General features: G+C 37.4%; 1 protein-coding gene and 1 long non-coding RNA gene across 3 annotated transcripts in view; one reads left to right on the top strand and one right to left on the bottom strand.

The window, feature by feature from the left end:
- The window catches only part of cdh26.1 (cadherin 26, tandem duplicate 1), a 48,408-nt gene extending 36,111 nt beyond the window's left edge, over positions 1 to 12,297 (top strand). The window contains exons 18-20 of one of the 2 annotated variants that reach the window (XR_015523002.1): positions 330 to 404; positions 1,971 to 2,593; positions 12,035 to 12,297. Coding sequence is in view for 1 of the 2 variants with exons in the window: in XM_087306359.1 (XP_087162485.1) it covers positions 330 to 404; positions 1,971 to 2,189 (294 nt within the window). In the remaining variant the exon portion in view is untranslated. Of the gene's footprint in view, positions 1 to 329; positions 405 to 1,970; positions 3,249 to 12,034 lie in introns of those variants that run through there. The other variant, XM_087306359.1, reaches the window with a different exon arrangement.
- The window catches only part of LOC147831182 (uncharacterized), a 43,805-nt gene continuing 36,141 nt past the window's right edge, over positions 5,221 to 12,884 (bottom strand). The window contains exons 2-3 of the long non-coding RNA XR_015523031.1: positions 7,115 to 8,925; positions 5,221 to 7,004 (exon numbers count right to left, since the gene is read on the bottom strand). This is a non-coding gene — a long non-coding RNA (uncharacterized LOC147831182). The remainder of the gene's footprint in view (positions 7,005 to 7,114; positions 8,926 to 12,884) is intronic.

Here is a 12,884-nt window from a genome sequence, read left to right as displayed (position 1 = left end):
CTATTTATTGAAACACATCTACAGATAAGAAGATAGATACAGACTCTATCTATCGATTTTATTAAAGAATATATATTTTAATAAAATTCTGAAATTAAATATAAATAATTAAAGACACTGATAAAAATAACACCACTGTACTACTGAACTGCGAGGTGTCAGCAGGTTCATTTCAAATATGTGTTTAACCTGAAGTCTGATGTGTGTGTGTGTGTGTGTGTGTGTGTGTGTGTGTGTGTGTGTGTGTGTGTGTGTGTGTGTGTGTGTGTGTGTGTGTGTGTGTGTGTGTGTGTGTGTGTGTGTGTGTGTGAATGACTGTTGTTGTCCAGAATGGAGGAGCTCAGCTGACCAGAGGGTACAGTGTGAGCCGAGTAGACCGAAACCTGGCAGAGCACATCGAGAGGGTGAGGAAAACACACACACACACACACACACACACACACACACACACACACACACACACACACACACACTTGCACACACACAGTGTCACATGCATGCACGCACACACACAAACAAACACTCTTGCTCATGCATGCACACACACAAACACACAGTATATGATTTATCATATATCGTATTTATCATATCCTAATCATGAAATATACTGAGATGCACAATAAACAGAAATATGCAGGACAGTTATTGTCTATACTAGTTTAATAAGTACACTCATTTAAACAATGTACTTAAACATACAAACCAACAAACACTGTTCATGCATGATCTTCACACACTTTCTTTAACTGCACTGGCGCCATCTGCCTTATACATCTAGAACTGCACAATGTAAATCTATTACACAGACCTGTAGTTCATCTAAGCACCACAAGGTGGCATTAATAGCTTAGAAAACACAGACCAAAAGATAAATCAATCACACTGTATAGACCAGTGGTGTCCACACTCAGTCCTGGAGGGCCGGTGTCCTGCAAAGTTTAGTTCCAACCAGGGGCGTTGCTAGGGTTGAAAGGCATAAGGGGCTTAGCCACAAAGAAGTAGATAAATAGATCAGGGGTTCCCAAACTTTTCAGCCCGTGACCCCCAAAATAACAATTTTATTTTGTTAATGGAAATTTTTCACCATTTTTCAAGGTGGTTATACTGTAAATATGTAAAGTTGCAGACAAAACTATAGACATATATGAACATGAGCACAGTCACAACACAAATGCAACAGTCTATTAACCATATAATAATTTTTTAATAGTCATTTATTCATTTTTATCACTTTTATAAAAATTACCAATATAAAAATTAAAGGCTGATGGCTGATTTTTTTTCGTATGTTGTTGTTTCTTTAATGCAACTATTAACTATCTTCTCTGGGTTATGAATAAAACAAGGTCATTCAAATAGTTTAATAAAATTTGTTTGAGTTTGGAAATCACCAAGCGACCCCTTGTCATTGTCCCGCGACCCCCCAGGGGGTCCCGACCCCTACTTTGAGAACCTTGATAGATAGATAGATAGATAGATAGATAGATAGATAGATAGATAGATAGATAGATAGATAGATAGATAGATAGATAGATTCATGGATGGATGGATGGATGGGTACTTGACGTTGGTCTCGTGGGTCCACCATTTTTGTAGTTTGTTTACACTTTTTTTACCCAAGTTTGTAGTTCTAATCGAATTCATGTCCAACTTGGAACAAAATCAAGTCCGTTTTTCCTTAAAACAAGTCGAATAATCTGCCAATGGGGTGAGCAAAATAATCTAATGTCAAAAGAAAAAACAAGATTATCTATTTTACCCTATTAGCAGATTATTTTGATTGTTTTAACCAAAAACTTACTTTAAATTTGCCTCATTATTTCTCAAATCAACACTATATGTTTTACTCACCTAAAAATGCATCTTGATCTAAGAACTTTTCGATGTTTGGACTGAAAACAAGACCAAAAATCAAACTAAAAGCGCTTTAGCATGGTGTATTATTAATAAAGTGTGTTGCTGTTCTGCAGAAGATCAGCGGGTTCCCGGAGGAACAGAGGGATTATCCGGTGTATTCCCCGTATCAGTATGAGTATGAGGGTAGAGGCAGCGACTGTCAGTCTCTGGATCAGCTGAGCGTCAGTAATCTGGGAGATAACCTGGACTTTCTGCAACACCTCGGCCCAAAGTTCAACAATCTGGGCAAAATCTGCCAGCAGCCCGTCAACCACAGAAACACCCAGCTCTAAAACACACAAGACAACCCGAGCAACTCCACATTTCTATAACGCTTCATCTGCAGACGGGTTCCGGGGTTTCATTTTTACTTTTTGGAGACGATTTGGATTCAGTGTGCCTCTTGTGTCTTTTTGGAGACGATTTGGATTAAATGTGCCTTCATTAGAGTCAAAACAGGCAGGTGATTGTGGAGATAAGCTGTGAACTTTGCATTCTCAGTGGCAATTTTGGCCTGGAGGAATTATTGGATACACTTTTTATTGCTTATGAATGTATCGGGAAGCATGTCGGTGCTCGGATGAACTACTTGTGCCAGCTTGCCTGAAATGATCAGAGGTGTTTTTTAGCCAAGGATGTTAAGATCTTCTTCTTCTTTTCTCACGGATGAACTGAGGAGCCGCTGTTCTGCCTTTAGGTACTGTTTTTGTGCACTTTTGCTGGGATGACTGTCTTTGCACTGCTGGATCACTTGTCTGTGTGTGTGTGTGTGTGTGTGTGTGTGTGTGTGTGTGTTTGTGTTTAGCCAAAAATGACAGCTCCACCACTCACCTTTAAGCATCACTGGGACGCTTTTCAGTCATTGGGGTAGAGATGGTTTTATGTTTGCACATTCACACCTTCAGCTTCTTAATATAATGTCAGAAAAGTATTGTTCGCTAATCCTAAATAGTGAAATATGATCAGCCAATGACTGTCAGAGTACGAATATTGTTGACAGTGAGTTTAATAGTGCTGCTGGTATTTTGAAGTCATGCTTGCATGCATTTTCAGACATGATGTGCAAGAGTTTGGCAAGAGTTTGGCATGCTGTCCCGGGAGAGAGCACTGAGCTCAAGGGATCCTCGGGCTCAGGGCTCCCACCTTTCGCAGGGCGAGGGGAGATTGAGCTCAGGTCGATCTCAAACTCCCCTGTTGCTGAGGCCAAGGTGAACGTCCTGATTGTAAGACATTATAAAAAAGATTTAGGCTTGTTTTATCTATAATATAGAGCATATTTGGATGGTTGGAGGAAACTGGGGAACTTGTGGGAAACCCACACGGACACGGGGAGAACATGCAAACTCCAGAAATACCAGATGACCCAGTGAGGACCCAACGCCATTGGTATTCTCGCTGAGAGGCAACAGTGCTAGTCACTGGGCTGCCGTGCCGCCCCTTCTGGATAAAGGGGGGAGGAGGGGGTTTCTTCCAGACGAAGATAGTTGTAGAAAGGAAATGAATATATATATAGAAACTTAGGATCCTTTGATTGGAAGATCGTGATTAGCTAATGTGGGCCAACTGGGTCAATCATGAGCGTGTGCTCCTCTCAAAATTAGCTTAAGATTAAACTTTACAGATATAGGGAACATGTCACAAGTTGTGCTTATATCTATACATCGTTATCGTTCATCTGTACTCGCCTTTTAAATTCTGCTTGATTATTTTATTGAATGCCAAAGTCTAAATGTGCGAATATCAAACTTTTTTTTACCTCAATTATTCGCTGGTGCATTAAAATGCACGCCAATGTGATCGTGCACATCAAAGTGTGATCATGCACATCAAAGTGTGATCGTGCACACCAAAGCACACGCCAGGTGTAAAGTCGTCGCGTAAAAAAAAAATAAGTCTCAAGTTCGGGTTTTTGCTTTAATGTATTGTGTTAATAACCTCTCCACCAATCAGGGGTGCGTTTCCCAAACATCGACGTAACTCGCGGCTGAACTATCATAGTATGATGCATCGTTTGGGAAAAGAACGATGTAGTGACGAGTGTTTCCCAAAACGCATAGTTTCTCTTGCAGATCCATCGCTTGAACCACGTTAGTTATAACGTAAAACGCCCATAATGACGCACTAAACTGAGTGGAGGAACTACTTCTGTAGAGAAGAACAGCATCATTTCTTTGTGCAAATTTTACACGCACACTCATTTAAAAATAATCCAATATTAGAGGCAAAAACATATATGAACGACTCATATAAGGCCTGTGTTTCCTTTACTAATATTATTGAGAATATTCCGTATTTATGATATACATGAGCAATATCACACGAGTAGCAGTGCGATATGGCTGTATATCAGCTCTGGTGAGAGGCGTGCGATGGCACGAGGCCATCAGTGCCGATATACAGCCATATCACACTGCTACTCATGTGATATTGTGTTTATACAACAGTTTGACGGCATAATTGTGTATATAAAAACAAAATTAAAACACGGAGAGTCTCAAAAACCCTTTTGTATGAGGAACTACTTTCTTCCACGTTGGATTCAAATCATAATCTGACAGTTAAACAGTTGAGCGTGCATCTTTTAAACTGTAGATCTGTAGTGTCTGCTTTTTGCTGGCTGTATGTGGGCGGAGTAATACACAAAGGGTAAAGAGGCTGTAGGAGTTCTGATATTGCAGAATATCGCACGGCTATCAGCCAATCAGATTTGAGAACCAGACAAAACTGATGTATATATATATATGTATATATATATATATATATATATATATATATATATATATATATATATATATATATATATATATATATATATATATATATATATAAATTATAATAATATTGAAGAGCAGTGACATCCATGTAGACAACAAAAACAGACTGTGATAATCCACATAAGAAGACGAAAAAAACAAACAATTACTGAAATCAATGAGGGTGAGCAAAAAATGAGGGAACTTTCATTTCTGGAGGGAAATAAGGACAAAGAGCAAGCAAAAATGAGGGAAATCATTTCAGCAGTATCTGAGAGTCCGCCAGGGGGCGGTAGTGCACCACACATGATTATTATTATTTACATTCTTCTTCCATATTTGTGCTTTCTTTCGCATTAAAGTGCCTTTCTTCAGGGTTTTTTTTTTTTAAGGAATGTAGGGAGGCTTCATGAAGAGTGGCTACAGTTAGCTATATTTTGGGTTTATGCATATTTAGTGCTCATGTTATTGTAAACATTTGATGATACATTTTAAAATCAGCCATTGTGCTGGATTGGGGTTGGATTTCGCTGTCTGAAGCATCTCTACTTTTTTACTGCAAGATGTAAACTTAAACTTACAATAACATTGGTGATTTCTATGGCTACTGTTAATGAAAATACTGTTAAAATAATAATGCATTTGTTCAGTGTTTTTCATGTCCATATCAAATAAATCCCATGCTACAAATTCAATCAATAATTGAACTTGAATAATAAAGGTTGGAAAAGTTTTTGTCAAAGTTCAGTGTTTCAGTAGATGAAGTTGTTGTATGCGATGTCAGATTTGCCTTTGAAAGAAATGAAAGCCGGTTTCTTGTTTTGTTGCGTGATGCAACCCTGACTTACTGTAAGTAAGATGAGCTAATCTGAGATTACAGATTATATAAACTCTGAATGACACAGTTCTGGACTGTGCAAGCAAGTCACTAATTCAGGAGGAAATAAAATGTTCAGGTGTTTCAGGAACACCGACTGAGCCAATCAGCTCTTAAAAGCAGATCCAATCAGGTAAGCAAAATAGTCATGTGTTCACTTTGACATATTCATTCATTCATTGGGCTTAGTCATTATTTTAGGGGTCACCACAGCAGAATGAACCGCCAATCATTCCAGCATATGTTTCACACAGCCCTTCCAGCAACAACCCAATACTAGGACACACCCATACACATTCATCCACACGCACTCATACACTAAGGCCAATATAGTTCATCAGTTCCTCTAATGCACGTGTGTTTGGATTGTAAGGGAAACCGGAGCACCCGGAAGAAGTCCGAGAACATGCAAACTCCACACAGAAATGCCAGCTGACCTCGAACCTGTGGCCTACTTGCTGTGAGCCACAGTGGTGCCCATGCGATCCTTAATATAATAGCCAGAAATCACTTTTATAAGATAAGAACCATGCTTGTTCCAACGCAATCTCAAGGCAATTCGTAACTTGTTGATTTAGTGGCTAATTCGTATAAATTCGTACGATCTAATTCGTACAATTTAGTACGATTTGAACATTATCCAATGACGGTTGGGTTTAGGGGTTTAGGGGTCCTTTTTAAAATCGTACAATCGTACAGGAATTCGTACGATTTAGCCACTAAACTGACACAACGTAAAACACTTACAATCCTCGTGAGATCAGGCTGGCTTGTTCTTTATGCGAGGGTGTTCGAAGTTTAGAAGAATCTAATTATTGTGCATTTGTGTTTTAACAAGCTGCTCAACACTAGTGCCAAACTCCTGTCGTCGTGTTTGCATTGCTTTGATTGAACGTTTGAAAGGACGATAAGTGTGTCAATAGCACACAACATCATATTGTGTAAGTAGGAGACGCTGATAGACTGGTTCTGTTTTCGTCTTTTGTTCTGATCTGTTTTTAACCCTTTAGTCATAGCAACCATGTGAACATATTGTGTTAAATGAAAATGCCAGCTCAAATAAAACACTGGTTACACAGAAACCTTTTCATCAGGCATGACTTTATGCAAATGATTAATAAGAATGTGATTGTGGTGACATTGCCCGTGTGTTTAGGGACTAGCATCAGTTTCTGCTTATTAGTTTGATAATTATTAGAGCAATTATAGTAACCATTTGAGTATTGGTGTTTCCTGAAAACAACACTGCAAATGAATACTTTTCTCACACCCCCAAATCAGAAAAGGTTGGGACAGTATGGAAAACACAAATAAAAATACGATATCCAAATTGATTTTGACTTGTGTTTATTACAGATATATTCATTCATTCGTTATCTTTTCGTCTTAGTCCCTTTATTACTCTGAGGTCGCCACAGTGGAATGAACCGCCAACTTATCTAGCACGTTTTCATGCAGCGGATGCCCTTCCAGCCACTCTGGGAAAGCAGACAATATAACAAATTATTTGATGTGTTCCTCATGGTTTATATTGTTAGTTTTTAAATAAACATGTATTTCTGTTTAGGTTCAGTAAAGCATTTCTTACTTTGTTAAAGACGATTAAGGACTGAAGAGACCAAGTGTTTTAGGTGTCATTTTCTTTCATTCTTCCTGCAAGCCTTAAGGTGGGCAACAGTTCAGGGTCTTCATTGTCGCATTTTGTGTTTTATACTGTGCCACAGATTCTCTATTGGAGACAGGTCAGGACTGCAGGCAGGCCAGTCCAGTACCTGTATCCACTTACTTGGACTTTGTAATGTGTCAAAAAATCCCTGAAATACTGATTGATCAGAGCACAGGACACGTTTCCACTGTGTGATGGTCCATCCCATATGCTTCCGAGCCCAGAGAAGTCGACAGCACTTCTGGACATTGTTAACATAGGGCTTCCTTTTGGCACAGTACAGTTTTAAGTGGCATTTGTTAATATAACTTTGTATTTTGGTACTTGACAAAGGTTTGCAGCTGTAGTCCTGAGCCCATGTGCTGATATCGTTGAGGATTCTTAACACAGCGCTGCCTGAGGGATCGGAGATCACGGTTGTTCAGCTTAGGCTTGCGCTCTTGTCCTTTACACACTGAAATTCCTCCAGATTCCTTCAGTCTTTAATGATGTTCTGCACTGTTAAAGGTGAAATATCCAAATGTCTTCCACTCTTTCTCTGAGGAACATTGTTTAAACTTTGTAATCATTTTCTCATGTATTTGTTGGTAAATTGGCGATCCTCGACCCATCTTTGCTCCTAAAGGACAAGACCTACTGATGCTGCTTTTGTATTAAATCACCTGTTGACATCACATCAAATCACATCATTTCACCATTTTACCTGATTACCAGCCCTGAGCTGCTCTTGTCACAACTTTTTTTGAAATGTATTACAGCTCTAAATGACAGGGAAGGATGTATGTTTACAATTGAAAATAAAAAAAATACAAAATACAAAATGAAATATTTTGTGTTTTGTTTTTGTTTTCAGCACATTTCTATTCATAATAGTTTTAATAACTCATTTCTAATAACTGATTTCTTTTATCTTTGCCATGATTACAGTGTAAAATATTTCTTTTATCATTTGGGAAATATTTGATAAAAAAAAAAAAAATTCACCGCAGGGTGAACATTTCTTCAACTTCAGCTAGGTAAGGCTCGGTCTCCTTTATTCTATCACCTTTAATATGTATTTCTTCATAAGCAGCCCTTCCCTCTGCTGCTAAAAATCATCATTTCCTTCAAAAATCATTTCCTTCAACACTCTCAGTTGGCATTTTAGTCAGTCATAACGTTAATAACACCCACAGAAAAATGACTGATCTTCTGCAGAAAATGCAAATTAATTCCAATGGACTGATTCATCAATACAAAACTTCTGTACAAATAATACTAAAGGCATTATGCCAGCTTAAACAAAACAATTCAACAACTAGCTTTGGTAACACTTTATTTTGATGGTCCATTAATAGACTATCTGTTTATTATCTGTTGATAGCGCTCAACTGATACTGTACATCCAAGCAGCTACTATACATGTCCACTTACACGAATCCTAACCCCAACCCCAACCCAACAGTCTACTAATAATCTAATGAGATATAGTCAACACAGGCTCATTCTGAAAACGGAGTTGCGTGGACGTTTCTGGAGGCCTCGAATTATGTAGCCGGAGGTACGTATGACTGCATTTGATTTTTTTTAAGTGAATGTGATGCCGTTCCTTTTCGCGCTGACCAGCTGACCGCTTACATCCGTGAGGAGGGCTTTCCCGCCGCAACCAGTTTGACCAGTTAGCTGAGAGGAGTTGACCATGACGACGATGACCGGGTTCGAGTTCGGGGGGGTAGAGCGGTTCCAGAAATCAGCTAAGATAAAAACAGAATCCAAAAAATAGATGAACGAGTAAATAACACGGTGAAAACATGGTCAAATCTGAAAACGTGGTAAAAGTCAGACGAGGGCTTTTCTTTTTCTGGACGGCTTTTGTAAAATTGGTTGGGTTTAGGGAAGTACGGTTTTAGTATTAGTAGATGGTTAACAAATATGAACAACTGATCTGTAAAGTCTGAGTTAATATATGAGTTACAGTTGAAGTCAGAATTATTCGCCCCCTTTAATTTTTTTTCTTCTTCTTTTTAAAATATTTCCCAAATGATGTTTAACAGATCAAGGAAATTTTCACAGTGTGTCTGATAATATTTGTTCTTCTGGAGAAAGTCTTTTATGTTTTATTTCGGCTAGAAGAAAAGCAGTTTTTATTTTTTTAAACAACATTTTAGGGTCTATATTATTCGCCCCTTTAATCTATATTTTTTCTCGATAGTCTACAGAACAAACCATCGTTATACAATAACTTGCCTAATTACCCTAACCTGCCTAGTTACCCTAATTACCCTAGTGAAGCCTTTAAATGTCCCTTTAAGCTGTCTAGAAGTGTCTTGAAGAATATCAAGTCTAATATTATTTACTGTCATCATGACAAAGAGAAAATAAATCAGTTATTAGAGATGAGTGATTAACACTGTTGTGATTAGAAATGTGTTGAATAAATCTGCTCTCCGCTAAACAGATATTTGGGAAAATAATAATTCAGCAGGGTCATAATCCTGACTTCAACTGTATGCCCATCAGATGACATAAATTTAATTTAATTTAATGTTTTATGTGAGCTATCCCCCTAACTTAATGAGTGTTATTGAGGTGTGAAGAGACTTTCCACCAGCAAAACAAAAAATGCTTTTGAAACGAATCATCTTCACTGACAGACAGTCAGATATCCATTTCCAGAGGTGCGGATCAGATAAGGACAGTGAAGGGAAATAACACTGAGCTGATCTGACTCTGTTAACGTGTGTCGACCTGTTGAGCCTGTTCTTTGCAAAAGCTGTGAACTGATGGCATTGTGGAACGGCAGTGAAATGCTGCGATGACGTCCTCTGATAACACCGTCTCCTCCTTATTGGAAATCAGGTCTTCAGAATCGGTTTCAGCATTTACTGTTCAACAATCTTGTTGTTACAATCATTTTTGGTTACTAAAGTATGATTAAGTGCAGCACGGTGGCTCAGTGGTTAGCACTGTCGCCTCAAGGTAAGAAGGTCACTGGTTCGAGTCCCAGTTAGGTCAGTTGGTGTTTCTGTGTGGAGTTTGCATGTTCTCCCCGTGTTGGCGTGGGTTTCCTCCGGGTGCTCCGGTTTCCCCCACAGTCCAAACACATGCGCTATAGGGGAACTGATCAACTAAATTGGCTGTAGTGTCTGAGTGTGTGTGAATGAGTGTGTATGGGTGTTTCCAAGTGGTGGGTTGCAGCTGGAAGGACATCCACTGTGTAAAACAAGCTGGAATAGTTGGTGGTTCATTTCTCTGAAATAAAAACTAATCCGAAGGATAATGAATGAATGAATGAATGAATAATTAAGCAGCTCCCGACACAATGAATGCACAGAAATGTGCAGGCTGCACTCAAACTCAACTGCCTGTTCAAACTACTTTTTTAAAACGAGTTGAAACAACACAACTCTTACTTTTTTGAGGGGCAACTTAATTGTTTAATGTTCAATTCACTTTAATTTGTTGACTTGAATTTGTCGATTTGTGTTGGGACAACATAAAGGAATTATGTGCAATCCAGCATTTTTTTATAGTGCACGTCATTTAAAAAAGAAAACACTTATTTAATTGCATTTAAAGTTAAATTTAAGTGAAATTGCTTGGTTCTTCAAAATATATTTATCATTTATAAATTATTAATCTAAATATATGACTTTTTTGTTAGGAACATTTTGCATATAATGTTTGAGGTAACTCTTTACAATAAGGTTCATTAGTTAATGCATTTACTAACATGAACTAATCATGAACAACACATGTACAGCATTTATTAATCATAATTAAACATTTACTAATGCATTATTAACATTCAATTTCATGCTTGTTAACATTAGTTAATACAGCATGAGTTAACATGAACTAACAATGAACAACTGTATTTTCATTAACTAACGTTAACGAGCATGAACAAATACAGTAGTAAGTGTTTTGTTCATTGTTTGTTCATGTTAGTAAATGCATTAATTAACATTAACATACACACCTTATCGTTTGCTCAGGTCAGCTGATCAGCTCCTCCTGGGTGTGCCCAGGACCAGTCGAAAGCTCAGAGGGGATCGGGCTTTTGCTGTGGCTGCACCAAAATTGTGGAATGAGCTACCGTTGTACATCAGACAAGCCTCTTCCATCACTGTTTTTAAATCCCTTCTTAAAACCCACCTGTTCAATTTGGCTTTTAGCACAGTTTGAGACATTTTATGTTTATTTATTTGTATTTTAAAGTTTGTTTTACTCTTTGTTGTCAGCACTTTGGTCAACTGTGTTGTTTTAAAGTGCTTTATAAATAAATTAAATTGAAATTGAATTGAATTAACTAATGAACCTTATTGTAAAGTGTGAAACATGTTTGTTTTATTGATCATTGTGGTGTGACTTTTGGCTTGTAGCTGCGATTTTATGCAAGCTTGTTATTCTCTGCATTTTTATTTGTTGTTGCATATCTTATAGCGCTCTGAGTTGAAGAAAAGCACATCATGATACAATTTATTAGTGTTCATCTGTAAACGTTTTACCAGAGATGGGTTGCGGCTGGAAGGGCATCCGCTGCGTAAAAACGTGCTGGATAAGTTGGCGGTTCATTCCGCTGTGGCGATCCCGGATTAATAAAGGGACTAAACCGAAAAAAAAGAATGAATGAGTGAATCTGTACACATTCATGCATTCATTAATTAATCGATTGATTGATTGATTAATTGATTAATTGATCGATCAATCAAATAATCAGTCAATCAATCAATCGACTGGTTGATTGATTATCATTATTGATTAATTAATTAATTACAGTACAATTACAGTACAGATAAAATAAAACTGCATAAATAAATAAGAAATGGTTGTGCCCAACTGAACCTGGTTTCTTTCTAGGTTTTTTATTCTTCACTGTGGTCAATTGGTGAAGTTTGTTCACTGTCGCCTCTGGCTTTCATGGTTCGGGATCTGTAGAGCTGCACATCGATGGATTTGCTCTTCAGTGTTTGGACTCTCAGCAGTGATTATTAAACCACACTGAACTGAACTGAACTCTGAACACTGACTGACACTACAAATTACTATGATCTTGTTTGTGAAGCTGCTTTGACACAATCTACATTGTGAAACCACCAGAGAAATAAAGATGAATTGAATTGAATAAATAAGCATATTAATGTTTATTTATAAAAAATTTAGATAATATTTATGTATATAAAAGTCACAAATTAGTCGCTCTAATTTAATTTTTACGTTTTTAATATTCCCCAAGTGCTGTTTAACAGAGTTTAAACACATTTTTAAACATAATAACAACTTATTTTGTCTTTGCCATGATGACAGTATATTATATTTTACAAGCTATAAAGATGCTGGTAGCTTAAATATATCAGATATCAGCTTATAGTGACATGTAAAGGCTTCACTAGGGTAATTAGGGTAAAGTTAGGGTAATTAGGCAAGTCATTGTATAACAGTGGTTTGTTCTGGAGACAATCCAACACTAATATTGCTGAAGGGTGAATAATATTGAGCTTAAAATGAATAAAACAAAAATGAAAGAACAAATATTAGAGGAAATACTGTGAACAACTCCTCAATCTGAGAAACATAATCTGGGAAATATTTGAGTGTTATTTTGCATTTAACTATATATAAATAGAGTCAACCAACATGTAATTTTACAAAAACAATATCAACATATAATCTGATGGACAGTCAAATATCTCTACCTGCGCAGAGTGAT

The sequence above is a fragment of the Danio rerio genome, chromosome 23 (assembly GCF_052040795.2).
Source record: "Danio rerio strain M-AB ecotype USA chromosome 23, GRCz13ab, whole genome shotgun sequence".
NCBI classification, from domain to species: domain Eukaryota; kingdom Metazoa; phylum Chordata; class Actinopteri; order Cypriniformes; family Danionidae; genus Danio; species Danio rerio.
Note: the sequence above shows the minus strand (reverse complement) of the source record. Positions and strands in the feature narration are given on the sequence as shown.